At 41.3% G+C, this 21,394-nt stretch overlaps 1 protein-coding gene across 1 annotated transcript in view; it reads left to right on the top strand.

The window, feature by feature from the left end:
• The window catches only part of LOC108784447 (cubilin-like), a 74,641-nt gene that overhangs the window by 32,873 nt on the left and 20,374 nt on the right, over positions 1–21,394 (top strand). Inside the window, exons 5-13 of the mRNA XM_018553274.1 lie at positions 4,253–4,318; positions 4,530–4,700; positions 7,457–7,678; positions 8,616–8,756; positions 11,023–11,259; positions 13,893–14,078; positions 16,167–16,281; positions 18,060–18,149; positions 19,876–20,153. Coding sequence (XP_018408776.1) covers positions 4,253–4,318; positions 4,530–4,700; positions 7,457–7,678; positions 8,616–8,756; positions 11,023–11,259; positions 13,893–14,078; positions 16,167–16,281; positions 18,060–18,149; positions 19,876–20,153 — 1,506 coding nt within the window. The remainder of the gene's footprint in view (positions 1–4,252; positions 4,319–4,529; positions 4,701–7,456; positions 7,679–8,615; positions 8,757–11,022; positions 11,260–13,892; positions 14,079–16,166; positions 16,282–18,059; positions 18,150–19,875; positions 20,154–21,394) is intronic.

The following is a 21,394-nucleotide window of genomic DNA, read 5'->3' as shown; positions in this document are numbered from 1 at the left end:
TCTTGCTGAACAGATTTATTATACAGGTGGAGCACGCATATACTATCTGTAAAAAAAAAAGTCAAGGCAACTGGACGTGCTGTATTTTTCTTGAAGATGTCTCACTGGTCATCCAACCAGCTTTCTCAATTCAGAATGACATGTACAAAAAATTATCTGGGAATAAATATGGTGAATGTTGCTCCAATCCACATAATCTGTTAAAGCGTTTTTGTTTTTTCTTTACACTTTTTGCATCGATCTACTGCTAGCTAGCAGTAGATCGATGCAAAAAAACCGGAGGCTTTAATTATTATTTAAGTGCTTGTTTTGTCTATGGGGCAGAAATAAAGAAGAAATACCCGATCCTCTGTCCCAACTGGCTGCTAGACCAGTCCACGCAGCCTCTTCTCCCCTGGGCTCCGGCGGTCTAAGGACCCATGACATCATCATGTCTAATGCAGTCCATTAGACATGAGAACACTTAGGGATATACCACTGTCGGAGTGGAGAGGGAGAAAGGTGAGCAGCCGCTGTCGCAGGTACGAGGATTAGGTGAGTATTTCTTGTCTATTTTTGCCCCTAGACCAAAACGAGTAGTTAACCCTGGCAGTGCGGGGGTAACACCACTGCAAGGGTTAATTTTTAAAAACCTGAGTTTTTCTTTCAATCAGCCCAGGAACACTGCTTGGAAAGAATAAACCAACAGAAATAAAAACAAACAGAGGGATTTCCATCAATTAGATTCAGAATTAATCTCAGAATGTCATTCAAAACTATGAACAATAGCATTTTAACATACAGTACATATGTTAGGTGGTGCTTAGGGGTATGTTGTTTATCTACTCTTAGTAGTTCCCAGTGCAACCTGCTCTCTCGGTGATGGGTGGCTTTTGCTAGTTAAGGGAGAGCATGTTAGAATATGTGACCCAATTTTATAGAATCTAGTGGTGAGAGGTTGTGCATTTGATCTCCGAAAGTGTTGCCATGTAGTCAGAGTTTGGAGTCTCCAATTCTAGGGGAATGTGGTGTTGCTGGTTCACTGTAAGGTGTATGGCCCTGGAATTTGAGAAAAGCTGCTGAGAGGAATGCAGAAGCATCTAAAATAAGAGTGCAACTCTGTCCTAATCTGATCACCACTTGAAGAAGGCTTTTCCTCTTCTGTATAGCTGGACTTGACCACCCTTTTATATATACGACATATACAAAAAAACGAATTATTAAGGGCCACTTTCCCTGGTTTGAACAGAAGGTTTACAGTTTAAAAACACAATTATAAATAGAATGGCTTCTACCCAACAATTGGACCTCTTGGTAGACAGTCCTACAGTCCTATCCAGTATTCAAAATTCTTGGCAGAAAGCTTTAGGTGCCAAGCCAACTCGGAATCCTATATTTCCCCCAATTGTCCAAAAATTGTACAGTTCCCCAAACCTAAAGGACACCTTAATGATTTCTGCATCCCAAACACTTACCCTAACCCTTAAACTGAGCCTTTAGCGCACAACACTTGCTTCATTCTTAATCTAATGTTTAGACATAAAGTGAACCTGTGCTTAGCTCATGCAGGGCTAAACAAAAAGTTCTTAGCCCTGTGATAGCAATAAAATTAAACGTACAAAAAAGTTCAAGGAAATTAAAGTCACATATAAAAAATAAGACCCCAATACATTTTTAAAACACCCCTCCAACCCCACATATGCGTGGGTGCACTTACATGCGGAAACCAAAATTGCGCTACATATGTTTTTTTTTCGGTACTCGCCGATACCAAATACTGATACTGGAAGTCCCATGAAGGAAGCCAGGCGGCGTGTAATAATTCGACGGCCGGCTTCCTGATTAGCCGTGCAGCTATCTCCGTGCTCCCTCATCACCAGGTATATTCTTAGGGGCGCTGTAAAGCTTTCTCGCACAGGGCACCTAAAGGCCTAAGGCCGTCCCTGTATTCTGCTTGTGTGCACTAAAATTATTTTTAGTCTAGTTTATCCTAAACATATTGATTTGATGAACATTTGCACAAATATCCTGTGACATAAAAAATTGCAACTACAATTTTTTAATTCTACAGGGTCTCTGCATTCAAAAAATATGTAATTGTTTGTGGGTTTTCTAGTCTAAAATTCAGATTGCATCGTGTGTGCAAACATTAAGCGATTGCTCTGGATGTGAACTTTAACAATTAATTATACCTGTCAAATCTATTGTTTTAGATATTATGGGAGGAGGAGGAATTTTACAAGGCAACACTGGGGAGTTCCAGTCCCCGAGCGCATATCGGAGCACAAATGATGTTCTGTACCAGGTAATTATACAAGCATGACAAATGGTTGTCCTTTGTGATGTGGCGGATCTCTCCTCTCAGTCCCTGAGTGCTGAAAGGCTTTTATGAAATGTTATATTGACTTGGCCTGTCTGGAAATGGGAATTGAGAGCAGGTGCGACCTTATTTTGCCCTTTTAATTGTGTCATATGGAAATTAGACTACAGCTGCATTCAATCAATCATAAGCAGTAATTATAGCACATATGACTGTTTATGAATGTAATTATCACTTAAGGTAAAAAATATTGCCTTGCTTAACAATGGATATCCATTCTCTGTAGCCTATAATTAAATATAAAAGACACAGTCAAATGTACACTACAATCAAAACAATAATTGAATTTTGAGAGACATACAGGGAACACAGCCTTTTTTGGTACCACTATGTAAATTCTATGTGCTGCAGGATAGCATATTGTACATCAAAACAGCACATTGGTGTGAACAGGCCCTATACAGGGCTTTTTGACCTGTCTTTGCGCTGGGACTATGTTGGGCAACACTGCCCAATGTAGTCCAACAGGGCTGGTGTAAACAATTCCTTCCTCTCTTCCCCAGTTGTGTTTATAATCATGGAACAAACATGCTGATGATGCTGGGAAATCCTTCTTTTGGCCTCCTACACAAAGAAAGCCTGTTGTAAAAGAAGCTTTTCACAACCACTTTTTAGATCCAAACCTGGTTTAGAAGTTGAATACATATTACAGACTTTCAGGGCCGGATTAACATAGGGGCGGGTGGAGTTGCGGCCTGGCCAAACTGACCCGGATCGTGGCCGGGCCGAGCTGATTATGCAGCTGCGGCCCTCTATTCAGGCATATCAGAGGGCCCTCAAGGGATAGCGGGCAGAGAGCCGCATCTGCTGCGGCTGCAGTCGTCAGTCTCTATGACCCCCTGGAGCCCGCACTGACCCCCCTGGAGCCCGCACTGACCCTCCTGGAGCCTGCACTGACCCCACCGGAGACGGCACTGACCCCCGATGGAGCCCACATTGACCCCCCCGGAGTCTGCACTGACCCCCCTGAAGCCCGCACTGACCACCTGCAGCCTGCACTGACCGCCTGAGAGCCCGCACTGACCTCCTGGAGCCTGCACTGACCCCCTGGGTCCCACACTGACCACCTGGGGCCCACACTGACTACACGAGAGCCCGCACTTACCCCCTGGAGCTCTCACTGACCACCTGGAGCCTGGAAAAACAGCCTCCCAGTGCTGAGGGCATGTGGCCTGGTATGGCAGGGAGCAGGGGGCGCTTGCTCATCCCCCCCCCTTTCCTCCCCTGCCAGGCCTGCGCTCAGATCAAGGTCCTGGCTGTGAATTTTAGGGGGGAACCCACGTCTTTCTTTCTTCATTTTTGGGGGTGGGGGTTCCTCCTTAAAATTCCTACCGGACCTTAAGGGCCTGGTATGACTTTGAGGGGGAACCCCACACACTTTTTTCTTAATTGTATCTTGGGGTTCCTCCTAAAAGTAGGTCTGGTAGGACTTTTGGGGGGAACCCCACATTTTTTTTCTTTTTTAAATGGCGTTCCCATTGAGTTCGAACTTTTTCATGTTCGTAACTTTAAACATCAAACACGTGGGGAATTCATAAAAACTGGAGCCATTGCCCATGGCAACCAATTAGCTTTTCTCTTCAGTTTGTTCAGTAAAGTTTTGAAAATGAAAGTTGGATGCTGATTGGTTTGCCTGCTCCAGTTTTGATAAATTCCCCTCACTGTGTTTCTGGTTAGTGGCTAAGTTTCCCACCACATTGTTTCTGGTTAGTGGTTTGTTTATTAAATTCTTATCTATTTATTTCTGAAAATACCATTAGTAATTATAAATTTGGAAAATGTGTTTTGCTTTCTATGGTTATTTTTAAACTTTTTTTTTATAGTGGAAAATCACAGTTGATTCTGGCCACCGAGTAAGGTTGTCCTTCACAACCTTTAACCTTGCCACTGCAGGACCAGTTGGATGTACAGAAATGGTTGAAGTCTTTGATGGAGAAGAAAAGGGAGCACAAAAATTGGGTCCGTTTTGAATATTTTCAAATTTTTCCATAGAAAGGAAATAATTACTTTATCATAAATGTGCCACAGTGCAACATCTCCATAGGCAAGAGAAAGCTGCATCACATCTGTTGTAATCAAGAGGACATACGGATCTGTCATGATTCATGATTATGTCATGATCTGTCATACAGTGCTCTTTGTTGAAATTAAACTATTTTTTTACTTATAGGACACTTTTGTGGAAAAGAAATTCCCGGTGCTGTTGTTTCTTCTGGAGACAGAATGGTTGTTCGTTATAGACCAAATCCACAGGGGGCTCGAGGAGTATTCCAGGCTAAATACATTGGATTTCAAGGGAGTGTTAGCCCAACTCAGAGCCCTACCACCACTAATAATATTGGTGACTATACCTTTATTTCATCTTATTTGCTGTGTACTGCAACTGTCAAATTCAGTAACTACACTTTGGGAATTCTAACAATGTTATTCAATGTCAGATTAGGATAAAACATGTATCCCTTTATTTTCTGAAGGCTTTTCAGAGGAACATAGCAATATTAACTGCCAACTAAGTTTCAAAATGTTGTTCTTTGAAGCAGAAACTATACCTTCTATCCTATACAGCCAAGGAAGGTTCCATCTTAGCCTCTACTTGGATTGCAGTTGCCATGGTGCAGTACATATGATCAGCTATGACAGCAGCCATTTGAGAGCTTGAAAGTTCAGTTGAGAGCTGAAATAAGCACACTGGCACCCTTGACAGTTGGCATGCCTTAAAAGTAACTGTTTTGGAAGACAGTTAGATTGGTGGATCTAGTTTAACTTTGTGGCCCCGTTCACACTGAGCGATTTATCGTGCGGTAATTCCTGCGATATCGCGGCTATTTACCGCGCGATATCGCTCTCCAATGCTTGGCAATGGGGCAAAGGGTCCTGCTGTCGCGGGTCGTGCGTCGCTACAGCAGGACCCTTTTTGGGGCGGATTTTGCCGCGATTCAATGCTTTTCAATGCAAGCATTTGTGCGATATCGCGTGACAAATCGCGGGATATCGTGCAAAATGCAAATTGCGCGACAAACGCGCGATTTGCGAATCGCGCAGTGTGAATGGGGCCTAAGAGTTCACAACACAGGTGGAACCATTATTGGGTTGCATAGCTGTGTTATATTAAAATAAAGATGTACATCCATCCAGCCAAACAGTCCAATGCTCCTCTGAAGAGGACAATTAAGCTCATTGTTGAGTGAAACATGTTAGAGAGTGGGGGTCCGGACAATCCTGTGTGTTACACAGTGTGGGGACCTCAGGGGTACGTATGCGTCTGCAACACAGTCCGATAAAATAAGCAGCTTTTATTTCTTCCAAAAACAAAACAAATAGCTTCCTTCAGCAAAATGGTAAAGTAACAGGCTTTCTTCAGCAGAACATCAAACATAAAGCAAAAGTCTTTCAGCATAGTGCGTTTTGGTGGTCTCACCTAGATAAAGTCCACTGGCCTCTGAGCAGCCACACACACAGAGCTTTCTGTGTGTCTCTCAGCTCCCACCTCCTCTCTCACCTGTGTTACCTTTTTAACAGGAAGGGCTGTTAAAAAGGTTAACTTGGGAGGGAAGTATCTACCCTCCCAAGTTAACCCCTTTTTAGCCCTCGGCAAGGTAGACTCTCCACAACAGATGTATTATTAATCTTATATACCGCCTTTTATTTTGGAGTATGGCTTTCCCTTTTTCTTACAATATATCCATCAAGCTTAACTTAAAGAAGAAAAAGGTATTACTAACTTTAGTATATCACGCTGTGAAAGCTGGTAACCAGTTATTAGTTATGAACTGATGAATAGATAATTAAAGGAGAACTATGACATGAGTGATTTCCACTCACCTCATAGTTCTAAGCCGACCTGTGACAATGAGACTGTCACAGGTCGGCTCAGTAGATCGGGAGGTGAGAGAACACATACCGGGTTCCCTCACCTCTCGATCCTGTCACGGCTCTCTGCCGTGACAGGGGGAGGGGCTGGATTCCCCTCTCCCCGCTCCGATCTGCCAGCGCTGACTGGCGGAACGGACGGGGGAGGGGGCGGGTACAGCTGGCTCTGCCTCTAGATAGGCAGAGCCAGCTGTCACTCACGCAGCTGGGCGGATCCCGTCATCTAAGTCGGGATCCGCTCCAGGTGCGGCGTCTCAGTATACCGCGAGCTGTAGCTCGCGGTATACTGAGCTTAGGGTAACGGGAGGACGCTAGTTTGTGTCCTCCCGTTACCCCAAGGAGAACTATGGGGAAAAACACTGACCCCATAGTTCTCCTTTAAGACAAAGGGGAAAAGGGTTGTTTTGCCGGATTTCAAAGATTAAATCTTCTGTGGACATGAGAAAATTACTGATCAGTAATTGAATTAAGGTGCCCATACACCTTACGACCATCGCAAGACTTTTGTCTTGCGATGGTCGTATGCTTATTGAAAGCTCGTACGATCTGCCCACCTTGGACGGGCAGATCGTACTTGCGATCATCGAAAGCCCGCCCCGCTGAGAGGCGGGCTTCCGATGACCGCAATGCAGAACGGGCAGTGTGCGCGTGCGCACACCGGCCCGTTCCGCAGCTATCGGACGAGCAGGCTAGAAACCCGCCGACAATAGTATGATTCTCGGCGGGTTTTCGAGCATGTTGGTTTGACAAAAGACGTGCGACCATACAGTAGAAACGGTCGCACGTCTTCGTTCACACTGCTCGATTCTCGTATGAGAATCGAGCACTGTATGGGCACCTTTAGGCCACTAAATCATTACAGTTATCTTGACCAATCTCTGGTAGATATAATTAATACCAAAAGTAAACAAGACAGAAAAAACAGGGGATATAATGCACTCATAAATTATATCCAAAGAAAACTCCAAAATCTTTCATAAAGAAAAAGCACATCAAACATGTCATTTACGGCATTCTTGGCAATTAATTGGCCTCCATCTCTTTTATCATCTGGGTACAGTACACTGATAGCTGATATTTTTACTAGATTTTGTACATACTCACTACATTTATCATTTACATTTCTTTTTAACACGTTGTTTGCCACACCTATTTGTATTCAGTTAATAATGATAGCGCTTCATAGTGCTTGATAACGTATTTCATCTTTTATGTTTATATTGGCAGATTCTGGTTGTGGAGGCAATTCTCTACAAGAAGGTCGTAAAGGCTTCATTCGCTCCATGAACTATCCAGACCCCTACTCTCCTAATCTCCATTGTAGCTGGAACATCTCTGTTACTCCAGGGTCACTTGTTAAACTGACATTTACTCAATTTGCTGTTGATGGGGAACTAGGATCATGTACAGGAGACAAAGTGGAGATATCTGATAGTGTAGATGCCATAGGTAACTATTATATATACATTATAAATCTTGGGGACAAAAATATACAACAACAGCCATATCCTATTTGTTTTATATTCTACGAAAACAATTTGTTAAAGGTATATAAATAATTAAAATGCATTCAATGAAATGTAATACAAAACTGACAACCTTTACATCTTGACAGTGCTGCAGAAGATGACTTTAGTTTCTGGATGTTTGTCAAATTTATTTTAGAGTGTTGATTCACTAAAACAATAGAATGTTCACTTAGTGTGGTGTGTTCACTCTGCATACTTAATCATGTGAAGGAGAATATAGAAAACAGGGGTTTTCCCATTAAATGATTGAACTGAGAACTGTAAACACATTCATCCTTTTGTAAATCTACTCCAGTGAGTTAAAGGGCAGAGTACAATAACTCCTTGCAATCAGTCTGCAGTCATCTTTAGGGTTCTGTGAAAATTAGAGAACAATTAAAAAAATCTGCTCAGTGCGTGATTAGCCCTATTTATTCCCAAATCCTGATATGCTGTACGACAATCCACTGATATTGTATATTGGTAGCTTCTTTCATTTATTTTTTAAGGTTTTTTTAAGTTTAAAAAAGACCATGTGGGGCATAACAGTTGATAGCTCAATGGCTGGAGGACTGCAGACATTCAGGCAATGGAAACAGTCTAACCACAAAGCTGCCTATTGAGGGAACAAACTTATTAACAATTACAGTATAGGAATTGGTCCATAGGAATCTTATAGAATCCAATTCTTCAAATACTTTTACTAGGACTTGGCTGAGCTGCTGGAGTGTTCTATAGTGCAATAAGAACAGCTAGTGAAGTAAGAATTCAGCCCTCTATTGTTCACCAATTGAAATGTCAAGGTTGGGTAGACCACCACTTTAATGATTGCTCACTGTCTTTGTGTTATTACAGGATTCTTTGCATTCTCATTTCAGGGACTTACTGTGGGTATTTGCAGCCTCCTTTAATCATTACCTCCAGCAACAAACTGTTCCTGAAGTTTTCCACAGATGCTGTGAGGACGGATCATGGTTTTGAAGCCAAATGGGAAGAAGTCCATGTGGATGACATTGAAGGTGCTTACAGAAGCACAATTACTTTACTGTTTATATCATCAATTTTCACAGACGGACTTTACAAAACCTTATGCGTCTTCTTTTTCTATTGCTTCTTCTTCATAATAATAATTTTTTTTTAATAATAATAATATTATAGTTCTGTAATTATTAGGCTTAGACATCAGTGCCCTGTATTGACAATAATAATAACCTATCTGCATACATATGTCTGCCCCTCGTTATACAACATAAAATCTTACATCAAAAACTTTACAGCAGAATTATTTGTTATTAAACTGTATGTAGAGCCCAACACTTTTTCATTAGGTTTGTATAAAATGTGGAAGGCCTAGAAACTTTTTAGGGTTGCCCCCTTTGGGAGGATTTTCTCTTTCTACTGTACTGGAGACTACTGTCTCCAGTACAGTAAGTGATGAGAAATCCAATATTTTTAAGTTGCCACATGAAAAGGAGATGATGGGAGATCTCACAATGGGTGAATCTTTTCTGGTGACAACTAAGTGTGGATATCCATTCACTGTGAAGGGATCTCTTCTTACTTCCTGCTGTGTCTCTGGGACAGGAAGTGAAATCAAACAGAACACAGTAGCAAAACAAAAAAATGACAACCGTTTTAACCATTCCATACACCACCCAAAACTACAAAGAATAGTTTTGGTTTTAAATACATTTTAAAAATGTAACTAAGTTCTGATAATCCCTTGATTATTATATTGCTGAGCTCTACTACTGTTAATTTCCTTAAAGTAACAATAAACTCAGGAGTTAAAAGAGAACTATGGGGTAACCTTTTTATCCCATAGTTCTCTTTAGGGTCACGGGAGGACATATACTAACCTACTCCCGTGACCCAAAGCTCAGTATATAGTGGGCTATTGCCCGCTATATGCTGAGTGCGCCGCAGCCGGGACGGATCCCGACAATACTGTGAGGATCCACCCAGCTGGCTGATTGACAGCGGGCTCTGCCTATCTAGAGGCAGAGCCAGCTGTGCCTGCCTCCTTCCCGTCCATTCCTCCAGTCAACGCTAGAGGATCGGAGAGGGGAAGGGGGGAAATCCCTGCGGGGAGCGATGACTGACAGTCACCACTCTCTGCAGTGAAATGAACAGGAAGTGAGCAAGCGCCGGTATGTGTTTGCTCACTTCCTGATCTATAGAGTTGACGTGTGACAGTTTCAATGTCACATGTCGGCTCTAACTATGAGGATGAGTGTATATCACTCACCTCATAGTTCTCCTTTACATCTTAAAAATGCATTCAAGTACCTTAACTATTAACAAAAATGTATCTTATTTCTGTATCACTCAGCTGTAGATCGTCAAATCATCTCTGAATTCGTGCTGACACTGTCCTTCCTTCTGGAGGGTGGCTACTTTTGTTCCCCATGGTCCCTGTGTGTGTTGTAAAGTATCCACACTCACTCCTGTTATGGACTACATTCTCATGTTTAGTTTACTAATTTGTATTGAGATTGTAGTCAATCCCAGGAGTAAGTTTGGAGCGGTGGCTACTTTACACACATGGACCATGGGGAGCAAAAGTTGCCACCCTCCAGAAGAAAGGACAGTGTCAGAATGAATTCAGAGATGATTTGATGATCTACAGCTGAGTGATACACAAATAAAATACATTTTTGTTAATAGTTAGGGAACTTGAATGTATTTTTAAGATTTAACTCCTGAGTTTAGTGTCACTTTAGCACTAGCTATACATGCTACAACATGATTATTCAATATTATAATCCTTTGAAATGTAATTTTTAGATATTACTTTACCTAAATGGGAGGTTGAGTCAATAAATGGTTGTGATTAGGAAAATGTAACAAATAGTAATTTTGGGAAAATTACATTAAATGTAACCAAATTAGCCTTTTTCTTTCTGCTAAATGACTGATTAGAGCAAAAAAAATGTTTAAAATGATCAAATCCATGACTGATCACTTATTATTACATGTATAGCTGACATTAAATTTTAGGCAAAAGAGTGCCCATTGGACACATTAGTAGGGATGATGATGAGTGTATTGGTTGACTAGGTAGACTGAAAATTGCCAGCATTCAGGGCAGTTCAGGGGTCCTTACCAAAACAAAAAAAAAAGGCCTGAGATGTCTTGAAAGCTTGATAATCTACACAGCCAATAAAAGATACCACTTATATTTGCTTGTGTCTATCAATACCGAAATAAATGCAGCATTGTGATACTAACATTTTATTTCTGCAAGTATGTGAAAATATATCTATTTCTATATTGGTATTACAGAACTCCAATCCTGTGGTGGGAGCTCCACTGAAGAGAATGGCGTGTTTAAATCTCCAAAGTGGCCTTACTCTTACGGGCCCAACAGGTTGTGTCTCTGGCACCTACAGGTTCCCCAAGGGAAAAGGGTGACCATTAGATTCTCTCACTTTGACTTGGAAGACCCAGACTTGATCAGCAAGTTGTGTTATGATTATATAGCTGCCTATGAAGAGGTTTCAGGAAGGACAACAAAATATGGTGAGTGTTTACAAACTAGAGTGAAAGAACGTGCTGTGGAAGTGTCACTACAGCAGCCTAGGAGATTCCAGATGATATTTTCAAGAGAGGAATACACAGTAGTAAAATATTGGATCCATAGGTTTATGCAACACCATTTTTTTTACATAGTGATAGAAAGCTATAGAGACTTACAGATCAACATTTAGAAGGTGTCTAAACCCAAGACCAAAAAAATATATTGCAGCTTACCAGTCTTCATACTGCATGTGGTGGCTGTGTTCTTTTTCTTTTTTTCAGGCTTTTTTCCACTTATTTTTACCTTGTGTATCTATGGAAGAGCAACGTTGTCAATCTAGGCTGCTTGTTCCTAATTTGAACTATACCCACCACTCTCTCTCCTCCATAAATATAAGGGATGTGTTTTGTAGTCCACTGAGAAGGGCTAATAAAACTGCAGTTCAATGCATCACAGGCAGAATGTAGAAGTTTATATTTTTAGCTTACAAGATTTCTGGACGGATGAAAAGGTATTTTGTGTTTGCAGTTATCAAACAGATATAACAAATGCTTTCAACTGTATATTTAACAGACCAAAAGGTTAGGTTTTACACCCACTTAGAGCCCCTTCACAACATTGCATTGTGGAAAAGACACAATATCTCTGCTATTGCACAACGCAATGCAGCGCTTGCTAGGTGCTCTGGTGAATTGCATTGCCATTCATTCTAAATGACACCTCAACACAGCACCGCACATGTATGGTGTGAACAAGACACATAAAAAACAATTGTGTTCTATGTTACCTGGTAGCACTATACATGTTCGTTGGTTATTTTCTTATTTTTTTTATATTTTTCTTACTATTTTTTACTTTATTTATTACTTTATTTTTTAATGTAATTATTATTAGTTATTATTTTTTACTTTTATTTATGTAATTTGTTTTATCAATTTTTTTCACCTAACTTTATTGCTATCACACAGGAGCTAACAAGTCACTGTGTGATAGCATTTGGAGGTGACAGGTTCTCTTTATTGAACCTGTCACCTCCAAAACAGGAGTTCTATTACAGCACTGTGCTGGAACTCCTGTGACAGGTGAGAGAGGAGGAGCACAGCTCTCCCCTCTCACTGTCTACATGGAGCGACAGGGTTACTTTTAACCCTGTCGCTCTGCTCACCACTCTCCATCCTGAAGACGGCGGCGAGGGCGAAGCCAGGAGGAAGCAGCATGGAGAGAGGTAAGTGCAGGGGAGGGAGGGGGCGGTGGGGACAGCCCGGCAGTCTAATTACAAGTGTTCTCTGCGACATCGCCGAGAATACTTGTAAAGAAACAAGTGATTTTTCCTATTCTACATTTAGTTCTGCTTGTGCAAAGCAGGGCTAAATGTAGAAAGTAAATTACCGCCCGGCGCCCTGAACTCTATGTTCCAGTTGTCTATGATTCAAGCCTGTGCCGCCCCTCAGCTCAGTGCCGCCCCGAGGCCGGGCCTCAGTGGCCTTTCCAGGAATCCGGCCCTGATTACACTACACTGTTTAACATGCAAGCATTTGACTGAAAAATATATCTGCTGCTAGTTCCTCTGTGAAGTAGCAATGATCAGACAAGCAGTTTTACATTAAATGATTATCAACAACATGACAAAGATAAGTGAAAATTATTCCAGAGGTTATTGGTGGTATTATATTAGGCATAATCTTGTTATTATACAGAGGCAATATTTAATATTTGCCGTGATTCATTCCTATTGGTGAGTTGCACTTATGGCACCTCTAATCATCTATTGAAGTATGGCTCAGTCAAAGGAAAAAATGGGCACGGTTCTTTTTGGACAAATGCTATGCAGCAGTGAAGATAGGATGGTTAGTATTTTATTATATAGGCTGCACTGAGGCTGGCCATACACTGTAATGTTTTTTTTGTTCAAACTGCAGGTTGAACAAAGAAAATATTAAAGATTCCTCCATCAATGCTTACGAGCGTTGATGGAAGAATCTCCCACTGTCTTCATTGTATTCTGACAGCAGCCACTGGCCTAAGCGAAGAAGCTGGTCGGAAAATCTTCGAACGAACAGAGTGGGCAGCCAATAAGCTACAACTTAGTTTGGGTATTCTGACGAAATTCGCAAACCTTATAGCCACCTTTAGGAAGGTGGAGGGGTTAGTTAAAGGGCATCATCACTAAAGGTGAAGTTATCATAATGAATTTTTATACTGTCAGTTACTTTATATAATAGAGACATTGTGCTGAGAAATGTAACATGTTTTTATAAAATAAGTATGCAAAGACAAATTAACTTGTTTGCTTGAAATCTTTTTGATATCTAAAACATTTTATATAGCAGTCTTACACTTTTTCAATTTACTGATATGCAGTAGCTCAAAATAATATTTGAGGCATACTAACACTGAACACTAAATGAACATTATCTAAAGTTGCGGTGTATGTATTTTAAGTGCACTTGCCATAGGCTTCTCTTCTTCAGGTTCAGGCTGTGTCTTGTCATGAAAGTTTACTGAGCTGTTTGACTAAGATTGTCACTTTACTTCATTTCAGTTAATGACTGGCCTATTGCCTTGTATGACAGAAAATGTTGAGTAAAGAGAAATACTGTAATATTTGCTTTTTGGTGTTCTTTACCATCATTAGGTCCATTCTGTGGAACTACAGTGCCAAACACTATTACTAGTCAAAGCAATATAATCACAGTCAGGTTCTACAGTGACCTCTTTACAGAAGGAAGAGGATTCCGAGCTTACTGGACTTCCAATCCACTGCAGGCACCTCCCACAGATGCACCAGAAGCACCCAATCCTTGGGACAGTATAACAATAGGTAATACCTTGCAGCCAACCTCCCACACATATACTGCTCTTTCATGGCGTTCATTGGTCACAGTGGAGGGAACAGCGCATGCCGGCCTCTGAAGCATGTCTCAACCTCAAAAGTCCAGAAAGCAAATTCAACTGCACTCCAATGACATCAGTTGAGTTAAGATCAACTTTATGCAGGCTCTACATGTGGCACACAGTCCTGTCTACAATGTACTCCTTTTTGATGCGTTTGACCCTTATGGGCTTAGTCAAAGAGATCTGCGTATCTCTATGACTATGCCTGGAAGGGTGAAATGCGTCAGCTAGTGGCAGACTGTGGTAGGGACTGTGCATCACACATTGAGCCTGAATAAAGTTAATTTTAACGTAAGCAATGTCATCGGTATGCAGCTGAATTTACTTTTTTTTTTACTTTTGTAATAGGTAATAGTTATTACCTTATATACCACTACAGAACTGCAGTATGATGCAGCTTCATAATAATTGTATCCTATTTTATATATGTAACTACCTACAACTGTCTATAATTAAAGCATCAGCTAAAAATGACAAAGAAATAGTTCTAAATACATAAAATAGGTCACATACGATAAGCTGCCAGGATTTTTCGTCCAGTATAAAGATTTGTTTGCACATTTAATGGCCAGTATATGATATGGTATAAACTATAACAGCAGGTCATTTCAGGAGGCCAGAGGTGGCTTGGATAATTTCCACCAATTCATGCTTTACTTGAAATAATGACAGCTGTCAAAAGAAGACATTGTGTGTCCAACACATCACTTGATATAACTATTTGCTCTGTATACTAGGTGAAAGCCCAATTCATGTATCACACATGTTTATATCTTTACAGTCCTGTACCCCCACATGTTGTGATTAATGACTGATTTTGTTTTGAAAATACCTTCAAATCTTTTTTTCCAGTAAAATGCTGCTTTATGCACTTCCACTCCAGTGCTCTGTTCTGGCATAGCTGTGTAATATCCACAAGTGTCCTTGCACAGATTTGTATTGCAAAATAAGAGTGTGGGATGTATCAGACCAGTTCTGTTAGTGGGAGCAGATCGCTGAGTGCAATTGGTCTAACTCTGGTGCCCATTGGACTGCAGAGTTATATTTAGACATCCCATAATAGAAGTCATCAGCACTCGATAATATGTGCAAGAAGTAAAGCACTTTTTACTGGGCGACATAGTGACACTGTGGCGACAAGTGAAGTGGAGGTAAACTATGAAAATGTTATTACAATGTTATTTTTATTTCATTTTTAAAGCTGGATGGTTTCATCTTACAAGGATAAACTGAAAATACTATCTACCAATGATTAACAATTTCTTCTGTGTACAAATCTCATGATCTGGACCACTCTCCCTGACATCCCTGCAGCTTCCAGTCTCCTCCTCATCCCTCCTCTGCTTCCACTCTCCCCCTCATCACCTCTCTGCTCCCACTCTACCCCTCATCACCCCTCTGCTCTCACTCTCCCCCTCATAACCCCTCTGCTCCCTGTCTCCCCCACATCTCTTCTGCTCCAACTCTCCCCCTCATCACCCTTCTGCTCCAACTCTCCCTCTCATCACCCCTCTGCTCCCTGTCTTCCACATTCCTTCTGCTCCCACTCTCCCCCTCATCATCCCTCTGCTGTGTCTGCATACAATCGTCCCTCTTGTGTATCTCACCTTCTGGATGGCAACCGGGGTGATCTCCCCCTTTTCCGACTGCCACAGGATACTTTTTCATTTTCACTGCCAAAATCCCAGACTGTACCACCTTCTATAATTGCCCATCATAATTTGCATATCAATTGACAGTTTAATTTATATAGGAATACGTCACTGTCTATTCACATGTAAATACCACTACCCATGCATATGTAAATCTAACGTCCAGCCGTATTTTTAGTGGTGGGCCAGGAGCTGGTGCTCCAAACACCCCTATGTTAATCAGATCACAGTACTTAACAGATACTAACAAGCAAAGGCCATCTTTACTTCAATGTTCCATGTAGTATTAGATATATATCCAATTATGTATTTTTATGTACTGTAATATGTTATTTTATGCATTTTTTTTCTATTGTTTGCAGAATGGCCATCCAAGTGTGGACAGCCCACAAATCCCCCCAAGATCAATACCAGAATAGTCAACGGAGAACAGGCTCTTCCTCACAGCTGGCCTTGGCAAGTGTCCATGCAGGTAAAGTAAGATTTTTAGCGCAAGACCAGAATGCAAAGAACACAAGTGCTTGGACATGATATAAGTCAGATTAACTGTCTTACTCCAGGGAAAGATTAAAATGAACATGCATAGGAGTGTTAGTGGAGAAAAATCATTTTCAATGACCAGCACTAAGTGTGCATGAAGAGATACTTTCAAACATCTGACAAGGTCAGGCATATAGATCAGAGTTCCAAATATTTCAGAATTCTTTTTTACGTCTATTATACCATAGCTTACGTTTTACTAAATCAATACATAAGTACTACATCTGTAGATATACCCCTGATGTCTCCATAAAGAGAAACACTCACCTCCAAACGCTATAACATAGGGGCTTGTTAGCCTCCGTGTGATAGCAATAAAGTTAACTGGAAAAAAATAAAAGTGACAAAAAAAGTAAATAATAGTAAAATAAATAAGAATTTGAAAAATGTAACCCCCCCCCCCCCCTCCAACATCTGCATATGGATGAAAATGCGCAAGTAGGGCATGCAAGTGTATGTAAACAACAATTGCGCCACACATGTTAGGTATCACCGCGAACATTGGAGTGAGAACAATAATTCTAGGACCATAATTTGCTGTGAACTCTTAACTTGATGAGCAGTAAAGGCCTTTAAAATGTCGCTTGAGTACCATGTTTTTTTGCCATTGTACGGGCACGCGCATTTTTAATGCTGTCATGTTTGGTATCTGTTTACTAAGGCCCGGTTCACACCTGGGCGTTTTGTAGCGCATTCCTATGCTCTGCAAAACGCTTAAACACCGAAATCCCATTATTTCCTATGGGTATGGTTCACACCTGGGCATATTATAGGCCGTATGAACGCGCTACAAAACGTCCTACGCCCAAAGAAGTACAGGAGCTTCTTTGGGGCGTATTCGCCGCGCGTATCCATTGGGATACAGCCAGGTAGCCCTCGGAAACGCGCGTTTGTCGTGCGTTTTTTTACCACGAATTTGCGGTAGAAACGCGCGACAAATGCGCATATTCAAGACGCCTAGGTGTGAACCCAGCCTTAGTGTTTGTTTTCCTAAAAATATTGATATTGATAAACATTTGTGCAAATAACGGGCAACATAAACAAATGCAGCTATAATTTTTTATTCTACAGGGCCCAGGAATCTAGATTGTAGTATGTGTGTGCAAAAATGACAAAATTGCTCCGGTACTATGGCGACTAAAGGCTAATTCCAACTTTTGCAAAAGATTATTAAATGAACCTACATTGATTTTAAAAATGTGCATTTATTTATTTTTTCTGCATTGGGGCCTACAAAGCATTGCAACTGCGATCAGTGGATTGTGGGTGCAGCGCACAGGCTCCTGCAGAATATTCCCTCAGTCAGTACTAGATACAAACCTTCCGTGATGGAGCTGGAGGAAGTTATCAGTGGACCACAAGTATGGTGACATCACTGCACATGTGCTCTATTAAGATCTAAGAGTCCCTCTGCTGTGGGGGCAGATGAGACTTGTAAACTTTGCAAACAGGGCAAAACACAGCCGTGCCAAATTGAAAAAAAGGATGATGCAATTCAGCAAGCGAGGGTTCAGTTTGAGGGTGGGGGGGCTGCGGTCTAAACTTAGGTGTAGCATGAAACATGGTCCAAAAGGTGGAATTAGCCTTTAAAATGAAATTCAGGAGACAAATATGCAGTATATCACCCCTAGTTAGCATACCATAGCCCATGTTACTTTCATAGTCACAAGCATTGTCACAATTTTCTCAATGTCATATTTTCAGGTTTGGCCAAGTTCCCGTAATGAAACAATTTTCTTCCATACATGTGGTGGCACTCTGATCCACAAGAACTGGGTCCTCACAGCAGCCCACTGTTTTATTAAGTAAGGCTGTCCTTCATTTGACATAAACATTTTTCATACTAGATTATGTTTCTTATATTACTCCTTTCTGTAAAGCTTAGCAATTGCTTTGTGTGTCATAAAGATAAATAGCTTAATGCATGTCTCATCGCATAGTCTTTCAGTTTTACCAGAAGCTGTCAATTAGATACTGTGAAGATTATTCTTTAAAACTGCGTATAGGTATTTGTGGGTTATTTTAGCACATCAATAAAATGCATAGCAGGATTTATGGCTGAATGTGGGGGCACAGGGGAGGAAACGTGAACCATCATGACCATATCTGTGTAAGGTATCCCCAACACAACAAATAGGAATCTAGTATTTGTCTGTCTTGGGACAACAAAGGATGTTTGTAGGGAAAGAATCCCCTTCATCAGATGATACCCCTTAAAACCTAATGGATTTAACATGTGTGTTTCACTGAAGTCACTAAAAAAAATTCACTGAACCCCTTATTTAAAAAAGTATATTTAGTACATTTCTGCAATACATTCATATATCACCATGTTTTAAAACTTTTAAAGTGCTGCGAATACAGAAAAATACCTCTTGATCTACGAGAAATCTATTGTGTTCCTAAATTTCTGTCTGGACTATTAACACAATGCCTTTGCTGCACTGAAATCTTAACCAGCGTTATTAGCCCTGCCTGCTGGACTACAGAACTCCACCTTTCCCCCACTCCCTCTCTGTCCCTCTCCATATGCAAGCATCAATTTCTTTCTCTGCTAAACAATCCTGCCTCCTTGAATACCAACGGATTCCGCTTTCACTTTGAGTAGAGAAAGGGCTGTTGAGAGATGTAGTTCTGGTGGCTTGCCTATGTCAATAGGAACTGAGCTCCCAGCAGCTGTCCCTGCAGAAGTGTCACAAGCCTGGTGACGATGTTATAGGTTAAAAAAAAAGCTGTTTCTTGCAAGAGGAACAAGGTAAAAGAAAAAAACAATGCTGGGGCATGGTCTAGAGCCTTGGTTCTCAACTGGTGGGTCGTGACCCAAAAGTGGGTCGCGACCTCATGTTCAGTGGGTCGGCACATGCTTTCCACTTTTCTAGGTGAGAGGCTCCTCTGCCTCCCCTTATCGCAGCACCGTCAGGTCTCTCGCCAAGCAGCCATTCAAAATATGCTGCTCGGTGCCGAGTGTCAGCTTGAGGTGGGATGGGATGGGGGGTATGGCAGTGAGGGAGTAACATCCATACATGTATTGCTTATAGTTCCCTCATGTGTCCTGTAGAGGTGCCTGGACCGAAGTGACATCACATTCTGGCTCCCAGCACCTCTACAGGGCGTGCAAGGGAGCTGTACAAGCAATGCACATATGGATGGAGCTCCATCACAGTACAGCAGCCCACACTGGACCCCAGGATGAGGATCCACTCCAGTTCTCATAAGGAAAGGAGACTGGGTGGATCCTAAAAAATGTTTGTAGTGTGTACCCTAATTCTGTGCATTTCATTGCAGTGTGACTTGGGTCGTGACTTGATGACCAAGGATAAATGTGGGTCCTGAGGTTACACAGGTTGAGAACCACTGGTCTAGAGGGTGGAAGCAAATTTACATAATGCCTGGACTTACAATTTAAGCTTTATCATGTCTACAAGTGTGTGTGTGTATATGTGGGTGCACATGTGTGCATGTATTTGTTTCCATGTATGTATCAGTCATACTCTTTGAAGACATAACTATATTGCACTTTTATCTTTCAAGCTATGCAGATGAGTTATATCGCTGGCAAATGTGTCTTGGGAAACACAACCTAACACAGGTGGAGGCCACTGAGAGATGCTACAAAATTCTCGGCATCTACCGCCATGAAGGATTTGTGTACCCTGACATTCCTGCACTGGAGTATGATATTGCCTTGGTGAGGCTAGATGGTGAAGTGGTTGCCAATGATGCTATCGATTTTGCTTGTCTTCCTCCAAACGATCAGGTCTTAGATGCAAATTATCGATGCCATGCCACTGGATGGGGGGATGAAACAGGCAAGTATTGTGTTCATCTTGTAATTACAAACATTACAACTGCAAAAAGACTTGTATAAAAATGCACTGATATTTTAAAGCTGGACTTTAGGCAAACCACTAAATACACATACAGGTGAAACTCGAATAATTAGAATATCGTGCAAAAGTAATTGCAGTAAGTTCTGCAAAAGGGGCCCAAACCAAGTACTGAGTACATATGCATGCTTGTACTTTTCAGAGGTCCGATATTGTTCTATGTACAATCCTTGTTTTATTGATTGCATGTAATAATCTACTTTTTTGAGGTTGTGGATTTGGGGTTCTTGGGGTTTTCATGACCTGTAAGCCATAATCATCCCAATTATGACAAATCACGGCTTGAATTATCTTGCTTTGCATGTAATGAGTCTATCTCATATATTAGTTTCACCTTTTAAGTTGCATTAGTGAAATAAATCAACTTTGCACGATATTCTAATTATTCGAGTTTCACCTGTATGTATAAACTGTCTGATCTGCCAGAGGATTTGTGATTTTGTCCAACCAGTTCTGTGATTCACACACTACTGCCAGGCAGAACAGTAATGAGAGGTGACGTCACTTTGTCTGGTAAGAGTTAAATCTGCACTGCAGCCAACAGCTAAATATGCAGATGAAGTTCATATAAGGGAGTTGTTTTATTTACCAAAGGATTTGTATTTTTGCCCACCTAGTCCTGAGATTTACACAGCTCTACCACATAGCACAGCCCTGTTTTGCCGGGCAGGAGACCTGATTTTTCTCTGCTGTAGAAAAGTAACATTTAAAGGCATGTCCCTTCCTCAGCCTGTAGCTGCTTAGTGAAAGAAGCACTTGACTAATGAGTTCATTTTATGTCACTGTGTCCTTCTATCAGTATATCCCTTGTTAGCATGGGCACTTCAGCACAAGTGACAGGCTCCTTGTGCTGCTTCTTCCTCTCTCAGTATGAGCTCTGCCATTGCAAGAGGTTGATACTAGGCCTAATTCAGGTACCTAAATGGCTTTCATTAAAAAAAATACAGTTAATGATGTATTAATAAATATAAATCTGCATTAATGTGTGCCTTTATATTTGCTTGGAGTTCAACTTTAAGTAATGCAGTGGTAATACTGTGCCCACTGCCCAGTGGCGTAACAACCGGGGGTGCAGCAGGGGCGCGGGCCCCGGGCGAAAAGTGAAGGGGGGGCGCCGGCCGAAAATGGCACTTTCGGCTAAATGCCGAAAGTGACATTTTCCT

The sequence above is a fragment of the Nanorana parkeri genome, unplaced genomic scaffold (genome assembly GCF_000935625.1).
Source record: "Nanorana parkeri isolate BGI_ZX_2015 unplaced genomic scaffold, ASM93562v1 scaffold115, whole genome shotgun sequence".
Lineage (NCBI taxonomy): Eukaryota > Metazoa > Chordata > Amphibia > Anura > Dicroglossidae > Nanorana > Nanorana parkeri.
The sequence above is the reverse complement of the archived record's forward strand: the minus strand, read 5'-3'. Positions and strand labels throughout refer to the sequence as shown.